The sequence below is a fragment of the Canis lupus genome, chromosome 7 (assembly GCF_003254725.2).
Source record: "Canis lupus dingo isolate Sandy chromosome 7, ASM325472v2, whole genome shotgun sequence".
In the NCBI taxonomy this organism is placed as follows: Eukaryota; Metazoa; Chordata; class Mammalia; order Carnivora; family Canidae; genus Canis; species Canis lupus.
This window is the reverse complement of record NC_064249.1, coordinates 30,090,530-30,109,046: the sequence shown is the minus strand read 5'-3', so window position 1 is coordinate 30,109,046 and position 18,517 is coordinate 30,090,530. Positions and strand designations below refer to the sequence as shown.

Genomic DNA, 18,517 nt, shown 5'->3' with positions numbered 1-18,517 from the left:
CAATACTAGAAGTTTACAGTACTATAAATTTTCTTTTCCTTACAATTTTCTTTATAACATTTTTTCTCCAGCTTTATTGTAAGTAGACAATATGTAATACATACAACATACAAAATACGTGTTACTCGACTATTTATGCTATCAGTAAGTCTTCTCTGGTCAATGGTAGGCTATCAGTAGGTTAATGGGGAGTCAGAAGTCTTATGCAGATTTTCAGCTGCACGGGGATGTGGGGGAGTTGGTAATTCTAAACCACACATTGTTTAAACATCAACTTGTATTGTTTCAGAGGTCCCACAACCTTCCCACATATTTGATGACTTCCTAGAAAGACTCAAAGAACTCAGATTCACTTGTAATTATGACAAAGGAAAAGACACATCAGACAGAGTCTGGAAGAATCTAAGCATAAGCTTCCAACATTCTTCTTCCCGGCATGGGCTGTATAATGTACTCCTTCCTTCAGCAATAAAATGCCGTAACACCTATGTAGTGTTTCTGTTTAGAGAAGCTTGCTTAAGATACAAAATCTGGCATTTTTATTGGGGGCTGGTTGTGTAGACATCCTCCACACCCAAACAAAACTATCTGAACTCCAGACCTAGAAGGAAAGTAGGTGTTCTCGTTATTTGTTACAGATGATCTAGGCAAGCAGGGGGCAGTGTTCCAGGCAAGCAGAACAATGTAGGGAATGTCCCCACAAATCGAGTTTCCAGACACCAGCCAAAGGCCAGCCTTGGAAGCTGACCCTTCTAAAGATAGCAGTGTCAGGCTTGCTTTCCCTTAGCTCTACTAGTACATTTTGAGGGGAAAATGCATTCCCTACCCCTACACACACACACAGCTCATGTCTAGGTCTTTTTGTATGCCCCCAAGTTGTTAGGGTTTTATGTACCACAATGAAAGTGTGCACATGAGCTTTCTATTCACTTCCCACCCTGGGTAGCCTGGGATTGAATTAGTGATTCTAATGGCCAGCTAGGTTGCTCCCCCCACAGTGTCTTTGTGGTTGTCCGAGGAAACATTGTGAGCAATCTCAGAACAGTAAGATCTCTGGACTAGGAACCTCCAGAAGTCTCTGAGCAGTACTTTTTTTTCATGTTACCCTAAGTGCTCTGGTTCTCTACCATGGTGTCACAAAATTTGGGAAATACTACATTGTGTATAACCTCTTTTGAGATTCATAAAACTGGCATAAGAAAACCTCTCAGAAAACTTGGAACCAAAAAACTGTTTAGTTTTACTTAACCCATTATTTTCCACATTCCACAAACCCATTTTGTGGAACACCTAAAAAAAAACAACTATTAATTTGGAAAATGCTCTTCCAATTTACATTCTAAAGTGTATCAAGTTCATTAGATACCTAGACTAGAAGACTCTTTCACACCTGCAAAGAATTTCTTCCTATAGGTTGACTCAGAATTCACCTGTTATGATTGTAGTCCTGTCCTTTAAGTTCTATCCTTAGTTATAGTCCTTTTATATTAAACTCCTTTGGCTAATTAAATTACTCCTTAAATCATTTAATGGTAGGTTAAATAAATCAGTCGTCTCTCAGTCTTGATTAGGCCATTTTTTTCTGCCTTAAAATTTCTTTGTTCTTCCACAAGTCATTTTAATAACACCAATAATATCAATTAATTTGTACCACTCTAGCTATATGTAATGGTGGGAGGTTTTTTTGTTTGTTTTAAGTGGGCTCCACACTGGGCGTGGACTTGAACTCACGATCTTGCGATCAAGACCTGAGCTGATATTAAGAGTCAAGACATTTAACTGACTGAGCCCCCCCAGGCACCCCTGTAATAGTGTTTTATAAAAAGATTTACCATATTAGAAACAATAGGCAAAGTAATTCATGTTTTATATTTTTAGTGCTGTTTCATTTCTTCTTATATTTTAACCTAGTTCTCTAACAACTGAATGTGCCAATTTATTTATTTTTTTAAATAGGGCTAATAGACTGTTTTTCTTTAATTTTATTTAAATTGAATTTCCTGACATATCATGTAACAGTCTCATCTCATCATGTGCCCTCCTTAATGCCCATCACCCAGTTACCCCATCTCCCCACCCTCCCTCTCCTTCTGCAACCCTTTGTTTCCCAGAGTTAGGAGACTCTCATGGTTTGTTTTCCTCTCTAGTATTTATAGACTTTTTCTGACTTTTATAACTTCTAATGGTAAGCTTGGAATTATCTTAAATTTTGCTGACCATTTAGAAACAGATTTTTCTAGAATATGTAGTATTAATAAAATGCAAAGACTCTCAGGGAAAAGGAAGGGATCTAAATAATAAACTTGGGAATCTAGGATTTAATTTTCTTAGGTCACTTATATATTAGATTCATTCTAGGTTTTTGTTTTGTTTTTTAAATGCTGTCTCCCAAATAAATAGCTGATACCTTGAGATGTTTTAGTTTTTCCTTTGAGATTCTTGGATGAATCAATTTCATATTTATTATTTTATCCATTCAATAAATCTACATGAACCAAACACCATGGCAGATGGTAGTGATATAAGATAATGACAACTCAGCCTTCATTAGCTCTTGGTTCAGTGGGATACATGGACACATATAACATAGTAATTGCAGCAATAGAGTTTTGGACAGGCACTGGCATTATTAAGGACTCTTAACCTAATTTAAGAAGGGGGAGAATTCTATTTTTGTAATTCTTGGTTTGTGACACACTATCATTGTTAATTCATGCTTGGTTCCTTTTCTTTACTCATTTTTTAATAATAAGACTACCAATAACTTAGATCCATGTGTACTGTCCTCCATTCTTTCCCCTTGCCCACCTTACCGGGGGCAAAACCATTCTTCTGAATGTCATATTTATCATGCTTTACTTTAAACAAGAAATTATGACAAACATAATTGCCAAAATAATATATCATTTAATTTGCTTTACCCACTTTTAAACTTTATAAAAAAGAATATCATACTGGATATGGGATTTAGGACTTGCCCTTTCTTTTTCATCAACATTATGTTAAGATTCATCCATGTTGTTATGTGTAGCTGATGCTCAATTTTCTGCTGTATAATAATCCATTATATGACTGTCCCATAATTTATCTCTTTTCCTGTGAATGGGCATTTAGGTTGTTTGCAGTTTTTGCTGTTATTAACAGTGCTGGTTTGAACATTCTGAAATATGTCTCCTTGGGTTTTTCTGGGGTGCATACCTAGGAATGGAAGGTTTAATTTTACAAGATAATCTCAAATTGAAAAAAAAAGATAATCTCAAATTGTTTTTCAAAATGGGGGTGTAAATTAATAAAGTCACTAAGTAATTACATTGATCCACATCTTCTCTACAACCTGGTTTTGTTACTTTTTTTGATTTTGCTAATTGATTTGGTGTACAGTGGTATCTTGTGGTTTTGATTTTCATTTCTCCATTTACAAAATGAGTTTATGCATCTCTCATTTGTTCTTTGGCCATATTAGTTTTCTACTGGGTTGTTTTAATTGACTTGTTTTACTTTTCCATGTTGATTGAGTTTTTATTATTAAGGAATTTTTAATAATTTTTATACTAATTTGCTATCATAAGTGTGCAAATATTTTTTTCTGGTTTGTGATTTATTTTATCTTTAAGTTGTCTTTTGAGGAACCATTCTTAATTTTGAATTTTATCATTCTTTAATTCATATCATTTTCTTTTATTTAAGAAATCCTTACCCTGAAATTTCAAAAATTGAAAATTTTCTTTTGAAGTTTCCTTTGGACAATTTAAGATATTAATCTATGTGGAATTGATCTTTATTTGTGATATATATTTGTGCCCACATAGCCCTATCTTCCTTGTTCATTTATTAAATGTTGAATTTCCCCAGGGAGCTGCAATGCTACCCATGTCATATTACAGAGTTCCATATAAACACAAGTCTGTTTCTGGGCTCTGTTTCATTCCATTGGACAATTGTTTGCCTCTCCATCAATACCATGCTCTTATCATTACTCTAGCTTATAGTCTTAATGTCTTCTAAGTCTCTTATTTTTCTTTAAAAGAGACTTGGCTACTCTTTGTTTCCTTAGGTCTGTTTTATGATCAACTTTTTAAGTTCCACACATGAGTCATCAGAATATGATTATAGGTGTAATAAGCCTGTAAATAAATTTGGAGAATTGATTATCCTCACAATATTAAGTTATTTCTACATTTATTTACGGTCTTTTTAAAAATGTCTTTCAGTAACATGTTATAATAGCCTACAAACAGGAATATCTTTCTTTAACTTATTTATAGACACTTTCATTTCCATTGCTGTTGTAAAGGTAATTTTTTAAAAACTTATGCTTTCTTAATAGTTGCTGATGTTTAGAAATGCAGTTGACTTGTATAATGATCCACCTAGATATTTTTCTGTTTTATCTATTAATTGGTATGTAAATTCCTAGTAGGTTTTTTGTTTTGTTTTGTTTTGTTTTGTTTTGTTTTGTTTTGTTTTGTTGTAGACAGTCATATCATTGCAAATAGGAGTTTTATTTCCTACTTTTCATTCTTACTCCTTACAATATATTGGTTAATGAGGATAGTAAGAATCACACCTTGCTCCTGATTTTGAAAAGAATGTCTGCGTGAGTTTATTTAGGTTTGTGTTTTAGGGTTTTTGCAGATACCTTCTATCAGGTTAGGGGGTTCTTTGCTGCCCTAGTTTACTAACAGTTTTATCATGAATGAATGTTGATTGACTCAAGTACATTTTTTAAATCTATTGGGTTATCATATATTTTTTCTCCTTTAATGTGCTAATACAGTAGGTAACACTTGCAGATGCCCTAATACCAAACAGTCTTTTGGGTGTGTCGTATGACCCAGAATGTAGTCTATTTTGGTGAATGTTCCATTGAGAAGAATGTGTATTGTGCTGTTGTTGGATGAAGTAGTCAGTAGATGTCCATTAAATCCAGTTGATTTGTGGTGGTGTTGAGTTCAACTGTCTTTACTGCCTCCCTCCAATGTCTGCCCCTTTCTGAGACAAGTGTGTTGAAGTTTCTAGCTATAATAATGGATTCATCTGTTTCTCCTTGCATTTCTATCCGCTTTTGCCCCATGTGTTTTGACCCTTTCTGGTTAGGCACATACGCAATAAGGATTGTTTATGGAGAACTGATTCCTTTGACATTATGTAATGCTTTTCTTATCCCTGATAAAATGTTGCTTACTTTGAAGGCTGCTGTGTCTGAAAGAAAGAGTTATTCTTGCTTTCTTTTGTTTAGTGTTAGCATGGTATATTTTTCTCCATGCATTCACTTTTAAGCTATGTCAGTTTTTATTTTGAAGTGGATTTATTGTAGACAGTGGATGGTTGGGTCATGTTTTTTGATCCACTCCGATAATCTGTGTTTTATTTTTTTATATATATATTTTAAATTTTTTATTTACTCATGAAAGACACAGAGAGAAAGAGAGAGGCAGTAACAGAGGCAGAGGGAGGGGATCCCTGGGTGGCGCAGCGGTTTGGCACCTGCCTTTGGCCCAGGGCGCAATCCTGGAGACCCGGGATCGAATCCCACGTCGGGCTCCCAGTGCATGGAGCCTGCTTCTCCCTCTGCCTGTCTCTCTGCCTCTCTCTCTCTCTGTGGCTATCATAAATAAATAAAAATTAAAAAAAAAAAAAACAAAACAGGCAAAGGGAGAAGTAGGCTCCATGCAGGGAGACTGATGTGGGACTCGATCCCGGGACCCCAGGATCATGCCCCGGGCTGAAGGCAGGCGCTAAACCACTGAGCCACCCAAGGATCCCCATAATCTGTGTTTTAATTGGTGTTTTTAGAACACTGATATTCAAAGCAATAATTGATATAATTGGATTAATGTTTACCATATTCTTTATTGTTCTCTGTTCTTTGTTCTTGTCTTTTTCTTTTTTTCTGCCTTTTGTGGTGTGAATCCAGTACTTTATATGACTGTATTTTCTCTCCTTTCTTAGCTTATCAGCTGTACTGCTTTTTTAAGACTTTAGTGGGTGCTCTAGAGTTTGCAGTGTACTTTTACAACTAATCCAATCCACTATCAAATAATACTATACCACTTCACAGATAGTGTGAATATCATATGATAAAAAACCTTAATTCCTTCTTCCTGTCCCTTGTATCACTGCTGTCATTCATTTCACTTTAACATAAACATTTATACATGTAAGATACATAGTGCAATACATTATTGCTATTATTATTTTGAACTTAACTGTTAGATAAACAAAGAAAAATGAAAGTTTTTATTTTATCTTCACTTATTCCTACTTTGATACTCTTCTTTGTTTCTATAGATCCATGTGTCTGATTTCATTTTTTTTCTCTATAAAGAACTTCTTTTAATATTTTTGCAAGGCAGGTCTACTGGCAACAAATTCCTTTGCTTTTTGTTTGAGAAAGTCTTTATTTCTTACTTAAGGATAATTCTACAGGGTACAAAATTCTGGGTTGGTGATTTTGTTTTCTCTCAGTGTTTTAAATATTTCACTTCGTTCTCTTCTTGCTTCATAGTTTCTGAGGAGAAGTTGGATGTGATTCTTATCTTTGTTCCTCTCTAGGTAAGATGTTTATTTTCCTCTGGCTTCTTTCAGGATTTTTTTTTTTTTAATCTTTGATTTTCTCTATTTTTAAAATGATATGCCTGGGTTGTAGGATTTTTGGTTTGGTTTGATTTTTTTGGTATTTATCCTGTTTGGTGTTCTCTAGGCTTCCTGAATCTATGATTTGGTGTCTGACATTAATTTGGGTGAAATTCTCAGTCATATTGTTTCAAATATTGCTTGTCTTTTATATTTCCTTTCTTTTCCTCTCCTTTCCTTCTTTTCTTTCCTTTCCTGACTTTCTGGAATTTTCATCATGCTTATGTTACATCAATTGTAGTTATCTCACAGTCCTTGGATATTCTGTTTGCACTTTTTCTTTCAGTCTTTGTTTCCTTTGCTTTTTGATTTTCAAGCATTCTATTAATATATCTTCTAGGTCAAGGATTTTTTTCAACCATGTCCAGTCTATTAATAAGCCTGTCAAAGGCATTCTTCATTTCTGTTTTGTTTGTTTATCTCTGGCCTTTCTTTTTTCTTAGAATTTCCAGCACTCTGCTTACATTGCTCTATTGTTGCATGTGGTACTTTATCCATTAGCGCCCTTAATAGTAATATTTTTTTTAGGATTCTATTTATGTATTTGAGAGAGAGTGAGCATGAAAGAGCATGAGCAGTGGGGAGGTGTTGAGGGAGAAGCAGGGACCCCCAATGCAGGGCTCGATCCCAGGACCTGGGGATCATGTCCTGAACTGAAGGCAGACGCTTAACCATCTGAGCTACCTAGGCTCCCCTATTCATAGTTATGTTAATCATAGTTACTTTAAACTCCTGGTCTGATAATTCCAACTTGCTCTCTTTAAATTGCTTTTTCTCTTTTGGTGTGCCTTGTTTTTGTTTTTTTTGTTTTTTTTTTACTAGCTCTATATGATGTATTATGTAAAAGGAACTGCTCTAAATAAACATTTAGTAATATTGTGGTGAGGCATGGGGAGGGGAAGCATCCTATAGTCTTAAGAGTAGGTCTCAGTCTCTTAGTGAGCCTACATCTCTGGACTTTACAGGTGTTCCTCAGGGTTTTTTTTCTTTTCCTTCAAGTGGGATGGAATGGCCAGAGTGGCTGTAGTTGGCTTTTTTCCCTCCCTTAGGTTAGTTAGGCTTTGATTATTTATGATAATAATCCCTGCTGACTTATTAGTTAGCTAGTTAACAACTTTCCCCTAAAAACAGGCCTACTAAGAAGAATAGGGTGATCTGGCAGTTTTCAGAATGGTTCCTTTTCCTTCTCCCTGCCAGAGACTCAAGGGGATTTTTCTTCAGCATTTTGTGTGGCAATCTGGTCTGGCTCCTAGAGGCAAATCTGAAAATATTGTGGGGAGGGCCTCTATGACTGGGTTCCCCTGAAGTTTTTAAGTCTCACAGCTGTCCACACGGAGCCTCCAGCAGTTCCTCAAACACAGCTCAGGTGTTCTTACCCCCAAGTCTCTGCTCTGTTAAGCTAGGACTCCCAGTTTGCCTGTTGTCTCTCCAGTCTCAGGGACAGCAGTTTTCACTGTCTTTCCCTCTCTTACAGATCCAGGAAGACTTGTTGACTTTTTGGTCTGTTAAATTTTTTGTCAGTTTGTGGAGTGAAGACTTTCAAACTCCTTACATGTTGGGTTGAACAATCTTAATATTTCTGGGGAAAAATGAACTTGATCATGATATGATGTATTATCTTTTTGATACATTGTTGGATTTGATTTGCTGATATTTTGTGAAGGATTTTTGTATCTATATTTGGAATGAATTTTCTTGTATTTTCATGATCCTGTTTTTGGTAAAAAGTTACACTTGCATCAGAGAATTAGTAGAAAAATATTTCATATTTTCACAGTTTGTATAAGATTGGAATGATCTTTTCTTTAAAAGGTTAGTAGATCTTACCTATAAAACCATGTGGACCTTGTGTTTTCTTTTGGAGATAGTTTTTAAATATTATTTTACTTCTTTAATACCTACAGGACTGTTTACACTAGCTCTTCTTCTTTTTTTTTTTTTTTTTTTACACTAGCTCTTCTTTTTAGTGAGTTTTAGTAGGTTTTTCAAAAAAATGTGTCAGTCCATCAAGGTTTGCAAATTTATTATGCTGTTTTTATTGTCTCTTTAATTTCTGCCATCTTGAGTTATAGCCACCTTTTTATTCATAACATTTATTTGAACTCCTTTAATTTTTTCATCATAATGGCAGAACTGTATAATATTGTTACTCTTTGTTTTGTATTTCCACTTTTTCTTTCTTTATTATTTCCTTGATCTATTTTCTTTGAGATTATTTTGTGGGACTTTTTCCCCCCTAACTCCTTTTTTATTTTTTAAGGTTTTTATGTATTTATTAATGAGAGACACACACACAGAGAGGCAGAGACATAGGCAGAGGGAGAAGCAGTCTCCCCATGGGAGCCTTATGGGACTTGATCCCAGGACCTCAGGATCACAACCTGAGCCAAAGGCAGTCAGTCACTCAACCACTGAGTCGCCCGAGTGCCCCTCCCTCTAACTTCTTAAGTTGTATACATTTAACTTTTTTTTTTTTTTTTCAGTAACATCTAACTTGTGGTCAGAGAATGTGGTTGGTGTTAGATGCAGTCTTTGAAATTTATAGAAACTGACTTTGTGGCCTTGTACATGTCAAGTTTGTATCTATTTCATAGGTCCTTGAAAAGAATATTACTCTAATTTTTAATGTGGAATTTTTTATGTGATTATTAGATCAAGACCATTAATTGCGTTGTTAAAATTATTTATATTTTTGATGTTTGTGTATTTTTGTCAGCTTGGCTTATAAAATAGGGAGAGAATTGTGTTGAAATCTTCACTATTATGGTGGATTTGTCTAATTCTCCTTGCAGTTATGTCCTTTTTCTTTTTAAATGCAATTTGAGGCTACTTTTACTGGGTGTATGTTAAATTGTTATATCTTCCTGGTAAGTTGAATTTACTATATGTATGTAGTAATCCTCTCAATTCTTTTGTTTGTTTGTTTTTAAGATTTTATTCATTTATTTGAGAGAGAGCATAAAAGAAGTGAGGGAGGAGGAGGAGGCAGAGTGTGAGGGAGAAGAGACTCCTGGCTAAGCAAGGAGCCCAAAGTAGGGCTCCATCCCATGGCCCGGGCCCATTACCCAAGCCAAAGCAGACATTTAACCAACTGAGCCACCCAGGAGCCCATAGTCCTCTCTATTCTTAATCCTACTTTTTACCTTAGTCTGTTTTGTCTGATATTAATGTAGCCAAGTCACCTTTCATTTAATTAGTATTTGTGTAATATCCTTTTGCTTGAAATGTTTCCTTGTCTTTATGCTCTCAGTGTTTCTTAGACAATCTTTTTTCTCAATTGGTGAATTTACTCTATTTAAATTTACTATCATTATGGATATATATATATTTTTTTTACTATTTTTAAATTTAATTCAATTAATTAGTAGACTAATACTCATTTCAGAGGTGGAATTCAGTGAATCATCAGTTGCATATAATACCCAGTGCTCATTACATCCCATGGCTTCCTTAATGTCCATCACCCAGTTACTCCATCCCCTCACCCCCTCCTCTTCAACTCTCAGTTTGTTTCTTATGATTAAAAGTGTTATGGTTTGTCCTTCTCTGATTTCATCTTGTTTTATTTTATCCTCTCTCCTTCTGTGCTCCTCTCTTTTCTTTCTTAAATTCCACATATGAGTGAAATCAGCATTACGGATATATTTAAACTTTTTTCCAACTTCTAATTATCCTGTTTTACCATTTTTTTGTTTTGTATTTTACTTCTTGCCTTTTTTAGGATTGATTTATCTTTTTTTTTTTAAGTTTTGCTTTTCTCTATTTTCTGCATTGGGTTTAAATTTATACTCTGTATTACTATGATTTTATTGTTTACTTTTAAAATTGTATATACATAATTAACTTTATAATGTCTTTTATGACTTTTGATTTCGGTGCCAAACTAGCATAAGCTATCATAAAAGAATGACTAATATTCTCCAGAACAACTTTGCCAATGGTAGGCTTTTAATAAATATTTGTTTGCTGATTGGTACTCTTCATATGTATGTATCATTTTCACTTTCATTTGATAAAATTTGCAAAGTAATAAAGTACACATTATTTTCAATGATATATTTTTTCACTGTTTCCTATGAAATATTCTCCAGGAAAGTTGTTTCAGTGTATTCACTTTAAGCTTATTATGTTATCTGAGTTGGACATTACGTGATTGTATATGTAAGTGTAGTATCTATTGTTACTTTTTATTTTCTAATGTGAAATTTGTGCACGTGAAACTTTTTCTCTTAGATAATTTTCCTACAGTGATATAGTGGTAGGTGCCCTAATCTTGGATCAAAACTGTATAATATAAAGCACATAACTTGAGATCTAGATTTTATTTATTTACTTTTCTCCTAATTTTTATTTAAATTCTAGTTAGTTATATAGTATAATACTGGTTTTAGGAGTAGAATTCCGTGATTCATCACTTACATACAGCACCCAGAGCTCATCACAGGTACCCTTCTTAATGCCCATCACCCGTCTAGTCCATCCTCCCAAACACCTCTCCTCCAGCAACCCTGTTCTGTCATAAAGAATCTCTTATGGTTTGTTTCCTTCTATTTTCCCCACCCATATGTTCATTGGTTTTGTTTCTTAAATTCTAAATATGAGTGAAATAATGTGGTATTTGTCTTTCTCTGAGTGACTGACTTTGTTTAGAACAATATACTTCAGCTCTGTCCACATTATTGCAAATGGCAAGATTTCATTCCGTGTTTTGATGGCTGATTAGTGGAGATCTAGATTTTAAAATTAGAATGGTTAAATTAAACAAATATTAAGCAGTAAATTAGACCATATTCTACAGCTAACTTTTTTTCTTTTCTACAGCTAACTTTTAAATGAAATGAACATTTTTGGTCTAGTACTGTCCTCACTAGTTCTTAATTATTATTACCTCATTAAGCATTCAGCTTTAATTTTGTCCACACATCTTGTTTTAAATAACTTGAGCTTCTATCTAAATTCTTAATTTATCACATAATTTATCTTCCCGTTTATAGCTCCTAAGGCCTTTTGTTTGTCAGCAAGGTCATTTGTTTCCTCTATTACCTGATACTCTGCTTTCTTAACAAAAGAGTTTTTTTATTTATTGGTTTATTTTTTTTGTTGTTTTTTGTTTTTTGTTTTTTTTTATTCATAGAGATGCAGAGAGAGAGAGGCAGAGAGAGAAGCAGAGGGAGAAGCAGGCTCCATGCAGAGAGCCTGACGTGGGACTCTATCCAGGGTCTCCAGGATCACACCCTGGAGGGTGGCGCTAAACCGCTGCGCCACCAGGGCTGCCCAGTTTTTTTTGTTTTTTTTTTTTAAAGATTTTATTTATTTATTCATGATCGACAGAGAGAGAGAGAGAGAGAGAAGCAGAGACACAGGCAGAGGGAGAAGCAGGCTCCATGCCGGGAGCCTGACACGGGACTCGATCCCGGGACTCCAGGATTGCGCCCTGGGCCAAAGGTAGGTGTCAAACCGCTGAGCCACCCAGGGATCCCTATTTATTGGTTTTTTGCTAAGCATATATTTGTATCTGATTCAGAGTGTCTTCTCTTCTACTTAAGAAGAGAGATCTAATTATATTATGTTTCTTTTGAGAGTATTTGAACTCTTAGTCCTTCTTATTATCACCTCCCAATTAGAAAGAGAAAATCAGAGTAAACATGTCACTTTTTTGCATGGAACTTCCTAATTTTATCTAATTTTATCCTAATTTTATCTAATGGAATTTATGTGTAGACCCATTTTTTTTTAATATACGAAGCACAGTATAAAGGTTTTACAGCACTTTTAAATAAGCTTGTATAACTTACAGTATATCATTTTATGAAAAAGAAAATACATTTTTACTATAAAAGTAGGAGTATGAAATTGTTATATAATTGTTTTAAAAAGTGTTACTAGGGTAGCCCGGGTGGCTCAGCGGTTTAGTGCCACCTTCAGCCCAGGGCCGGATCCTGGAGACCTGGGATCGAAACCCACATCGGGCTCCCTGCATGGAGCCTGCTTCTCCCTCTGCCTGTGTCTCTGCCTCTCTCTCTCCCTCTCTATGTGTCTGTCATGAATAAATAAATAAAATCTTTTTAAAAAAAAAAAGTGTTACTAATGATTTGGTTTCTGGTTTTCCATAGACCCTTTCTATGCATATATAGAATTGTTTCCCTAAGAATTATTCTTTTTTTTTTTTAATTTTATTTATTTATTCATGAGAGAGACAGAGAGAGGCAGAGACACAGGCAGAGGGAGAAGTAGGCTCCATGCAGGGAGCCCGACGTGGGACTCGATCCTGGGTCCCCAGGATCATACCCTGGGCTACAGGCGGCGCTAAACCACTGTGCCACCAGGGCTGCCCCTAAGAATATTCTTTAACCAATGTTGCAGATTTGGCAGTATAATGCTAACAGTTTTCACATAGTTGCTTATGGATTCTCCATATGGTTTTTTAATTTTATTTTTGAAATATTTTAAAGTAATCTCCACTCCCAGTGTGGGACTCAGACTCACAATCCTGAGATCAAGAGTCGCACCCTCCACTGACTGAGCCAGCCAGGTGCCCCTTCCTTATCTTTTTTAATGATGGTATAAATATTCCAATATATGGATGTAACATAACTTATTTAATTAATCTATCCTTTCCATGTGAACATTTAGATTATTTCCAGTCTTTCTGAAAGTACACTACCGAAGTTTTACTACGGTAAAAATTTATATTACATAAATGTATGTATAATCTAAATATAAACAATACAAAATATATAGTATTTGTATATTTGCTTAACTTTTGTGCAGCATACATTTTTTAAAGGTAGAATTGGTGCATCAGGGATCCCTGGGTGGCGCAGCGGTTTGGCGCCTGCCTTTGGCCCAGGGCGCGATCCGAATCCCACGTCAGGCTCTCGGTGCATGGAGCCTGCTTCTCCCTCTGCCTATGTCTCTGCCTCTCTCTCTCTCTGTGACTATCATAAATAAATAAAAATGTTTAAAAAAAAATTGGTGCATCAAAGCAAATACTTTTTTTAAGTGTTTTTTTTTATTTGGGGGGAACTTGGGTGACTCAGTTGGTTGAGCAATTCCCTCTCTCTCTCTGCCCTTCCCCCCGTATCTCTCTTTCCCTCTCTCTCTCAAATAAATAAAACTTTTTTTAAAAAGTTTTTTTAAAAGTAATCTCTACATTCAGTGTGGGGCTTGAACTCATTAACCGCCAAGATCAAGAGTCCCATGTTCTACTGACTGAGACAGCCAGGTGCTCCTAGCAAATACATATTTTAAATTTTAATAGATAATATTTAATTTTTAGTGAACTGGAACACAGTATATTGTTGGTGGGAATGTAAATTGGTGTAACCACTTTCAAAAATTGTTTGGAAGTATCTATTAAAGCTGAGCATATGTACATTCTGTGGTCTAGCCATTTTCCTGGGTATATACCCAGCAGAAACATGGACATATGTTTGCCAAGGACAGTAGCACTAATTTGATAATCAGCAACTGTGAACCAACCCAGTGTCTACCAACAGTTGATTGGATACATAAATTATAATGTCTTTTTACAAAGTAGTATTCTACAGCAAAGGGGATGAATTAATTACAGCTAAATAAGACAACAAAAAAAAAAAAAAAAAAAAAAAAAAAAAAAAATAAATAAGACAACATGGATGAATCTTAAAAAATAATGTTAAGCTAAAGAAGCTAGACTCAAAAATATATATCCTGTGATTCCATTTAATTAGTATTCACAAATTTGCAAAAGTAATTCATACTGTTAGAAGTCAGAATAATAGTTCTCTCTCAGTGGGAGTGAAGCACTGGGAGAATTCAGGAATTCCACTTATGCTGTTTCTCACTACCAGTGCTGGTTCATGGGTTTGTTTCACTTGTGAAAATTCATTGTATTACACACTTATGATATGCCTCCCTGTGTATGTATTCTGCTTCAATGAAAAGTTTCCAGTAAAGGAGTTCACTTAGATTTTTTATATATAGAACCACTCGCCAACGCCTATTAGTAGTTCCTGTACTCTTGCCTCATAAAAAGAAGTCAACTTGTTATTTTCATCTTATTATTAGTGAGGCTCAGCATTATATTATATATTTACTGACCATTTCTTCTATAATTTCTCTGCTCTTGTCCTTTGACTATTTTTCTGTTACAGTGTTCATTTTTCTTACTGATTTGTAAACTTTTTGGTCTATTATATGTCAAAATATAATGTTTTAAATAATAAATTCAAACTAACAAGCTTATTAACTATATCATGTGTTAGGAAAAGTTTCTTCTAATAATTAAATCAGTCTTAAAAGAGCTCATTATTCTTCAATCTCCAGCACCATAACCAACTCAGTTCTTAGGAGAGTAAAATCTGCCTCATTAGCTCCAAATCTATACTTTTGTATGGAGTCCATATAGAGTAGAATCTATTTGAAAGTTCTTGATTTACTGTACATAAAATAATGTTCTCTTTTTCATGCCTAGTCTGTTCTTTGCTGGGAACATCTTTAAATCTCAAAACAAGTTTACCCACTGATATTATATGTTACACTTAATTTCTTTTGGTTTCTCTTTATGCCTTTACATTTCCTCATATGGAGAAGAGAAATGATACTGAATAGGATTTGTTTTGTTTGTAGTAAATTTCATATTAATTTTGTCTATATTACATTTTTATAAAATAGCCCTTTAAAAACCAGTGTGCCGCATGCTATTTCCTTTACTCTCTCAACCAGTACCAAATTTCTAAGTGATCTCTTCACTAAAATATTTTGTTTTAGTAACTCAACTAGTCTGATGTAGTCTCACTGTTGTGTCTGCCTTTTTATGCTTTGGTTGGGGATGCCTTATTGAGATAATATTTAGTTTAAATATTTTCTTGACTTTACTGTACTTTAATGTTCCTCATTTTGGCTCTGTAGTGACTGTGAATGTTTTTTTAATTTATTTTTGTTTTTTTTCTTTTAATATGTAATTCATAGACGCTCTGCTGTTGCCCGCATTCAGGAATTCTTCAGGCGGAGAAAAGAAAGGAAAGAAATGGAAGAATTGGATACTTTGAACATTAGAAGGCCACTAGTAAAGATGGTTTATAAGGGCCATCGCAACTCCAGGACAATGGTACCAAATGCTCATGGCACTCTTTGGAGAAATTGCAGATTCATAATATTAAATTTTTTTTCCATACTGATGATCTTCATATGTTGCTGGTGTGATTCCAGTATAGCATTATTATACCTTACCAGTTACCTCTTTACTCAAACATGGTTCTTTTAGTCCTCGAATATGTTGCCAAAGACCATTATTGTTACAAGAAAATTCTACCCTACTAAGGAAATGTTGTAGAAGGTTAAAATTTTTAGTTGGTACAAGTAACAGTTGCTTCTTTTTGGTCTCTCACACTTGCTGTCAACCTGCCTAGTAGATTTTTTTTTTTTTTTTTTTTTTTTTTTTTTTAGCTCATATTAACACCCTGGTTGATTTGGAGAGAAAGATTTAGATATATATAAAATCCAGGCTCATTGTAAAAGGTAGTCCGATTACTTTAATTATAGCAACTCTTCCTAAGATTGATAAGTGAAGATTTATTTTAGTCACTTTGTCTCTTTAGACTTTAGTGTCCTTATTTATAAATAAAAATAGACCACATGATCTCTAACATCTTTTCAAGTTTTACAGTCCATAAGTCTGTATGCCCAGTGTGATACTAATTATTTACTAAGACCATCTTGCAAGATATTAGCATAACTATTAACTCTGAAACATTCATACTTAGAAAGTGTTGTTCTCAAATATTCATTGAGTCATCCAAAAGTATCTACAGAATCAGTTTTAATCTGCTTTCTTCAGAGTCAAGAGAAAAAGTTACTTTTGGGGGAACTCCTGGCTGGCTCAGTCGGTAGAGGTGGAGCATGTGACACTTGATCTAGGGGCTCTGTGTTCAAGCACACACTGGGCACAGAGCTTACTTAAAAAAAAAGGTTACTTTGGGGTGGGGAAATAACTTAGCTCTCTCCATAGATAGCAGTGGTGGTAACAATTTAAACAGAATGCTCATTATTGATAGAAGTAATCAATGTACATTTCTTGTATTTTGCTTTTTAAAAGTTTGGATGAAAATATTTAGGGGTAAGAGTGAAAAAAGAAAAGAAGTTAAGTAAATATAACAATAGTGCAAAACTGTCTCCCCCTTTGGGTTGGCATAAATAGCAAAGTATCAGCTGTCGATGAAATGACTGAAAAAAAATCCTCAACTAAAAAGATTTTGGATGGTTCATTCAAATGCACCATTGAAAAATGTCTTCCTAACCATTCCAGTATATACTATTCCTTTGTCTCATTGCTTCATAAAAGTAAATATGTTTATATCCTTCCTTCTCAGTTGTGAGAGAATAGCTAATAAAAAGATTGGTACTTTCTGTTCTTTTGGCATAAAGCAAAATGTAAAAGGGAGCCATTCATTTTTTTCTATGATTGTTTTTATTATCTTATAAAGCTAAAATGGAACCATTTTTGGAAAGTTCAACAACATATATAGAAGTTTCCATTATACTTTCCAAAACCCAGAAATCTCATTCATTTAGCAGTTACTAATTCAGCACCTACTGTTGCCAAGTACTGTTTAAGGCCCTATAAATATAACAGTAACAGAGCAAAATCTCTATTTTCATGGGAAACTCTTCATTACTTACTGTCACATCATGCTTATTGATAAATCTCTGTCATTTTAAAATAGATGACTCTCTTCTATTTTTTATTATTTTCTAAGCCAATTAATATTTTCAATTGCAGAATAGAATAAATCTTTGTTTTAATAACTTTGATTTGAATTTTCTTATAGTTTCCTTTGTTTAAACCCTTAGATAAAAGAAGCCAATTTCTGGGGTGCTAATTTTGTAATGAGTGGTTCTGACTGTGGCCATATCTTCATCTGGGATCGTCACACTGCTGAGCATTTAATGCTTCTGGAAGCTGATAATCATGTGGTAAACTGCCTGCAGCCACATCCTTTTGACCCAAGTAAGATGGCCTCTTATAGAAATCAGTACATCAGCTCCAGTTTTATTCTAGTTGTTAATATAGAATAATGCAAATTATCCTAGAGGGCAGCCACGAGAGTCTGTTATAACTCTCATTGGGTTTAAAACAAAAAACACTTATAACCTCCCTTTGGCAGAAAGTATGGGGAAATAGATTAAAGAGTTTATTTTCTAATATTTCTTCTAAGTTTTACAAGTTGCAAGAGGTTTGACTGAACTCTGCACACTGCTTATCCAAACTGAACCTCCAAGCCTGGTTAGTCTTCACATGTGGGAGTTAATTTACCAAAACAAAGGAGCTTAGCTTATGCTTGGCTTCCACTTGATGTTGCCCATGTTTCTCAAAAGAGCAATGGATAAAAAAGAAATTTAAGTGATTTCAAAATATGGTCTTAAAATTATGTTCTAGGGTTAACTGTTAGGAAATCTTCAAAATAATATTCTTAGTTAATTAAATATATCAGTACAATTTCATGCCAGTTCAGTTTTGCTGTACATATACTACATACATGTGTGTGCACATACATATACACACATACATGCATAATGTATAACACATATGCATGTCTTACTGCTTTATATTAATATGCAACATTTTATTTCTAGTTCTAGCTTCATCTGGCATAGATTATGACATAAAGATCTGGTCACCACTAGAAGAGTCAAGGATTTTTAACCGAAAACTTGCTGATGAAGTAAGATTTTTACTTACACTTATTATAGAGCATATGCTACTTTGTTCCTGAAATGCTTTCTTTCTTTTTTTTTTTTAAAGGTATCATTTTTTAAAGATTTTATTTATTTATTCATGAGAGACAGAGAGAGAGAGGCAGAGACACAGGCAGAGGGAGAAGCAGGCTCCATGCAGGGA

The 18,517-nt window shown here is 34.4% G+C and overlaps 1 protein-coding gene across 13 annotated transcripts in view; it reads left to right on the top strand.

Annotated features, from left to right (window-relative positions):
* DCAF6 (DDB1 and CUL4 associated factor 6) overlaps positions 1-18,517 on the top strand; it is a 131,154-nt gene that overhangs the window by 105,708 nt on the left and 6,929 nt on the right. For all 13 annotated transcript variants that reach the window (XM_049112350.1, XM_035719373.2, XM_025430457.3 and 10 more), the window contains 3 exons: positions 15,589-15,727; positions 17,470-17,626; positions 18,253-18,341. In XM_049112350.1, the coding sequence (XP_048968307.1) occupies positions 15,589-15,727; positions 17,470-17,626; positions 18,253-18,341 (385 nt within the window). The remainder of the gene's footprint in view (positions 1-15,588; positions 15,728-17,469; positions 17,627-18,252; positions 18,342-18,517) is intronic.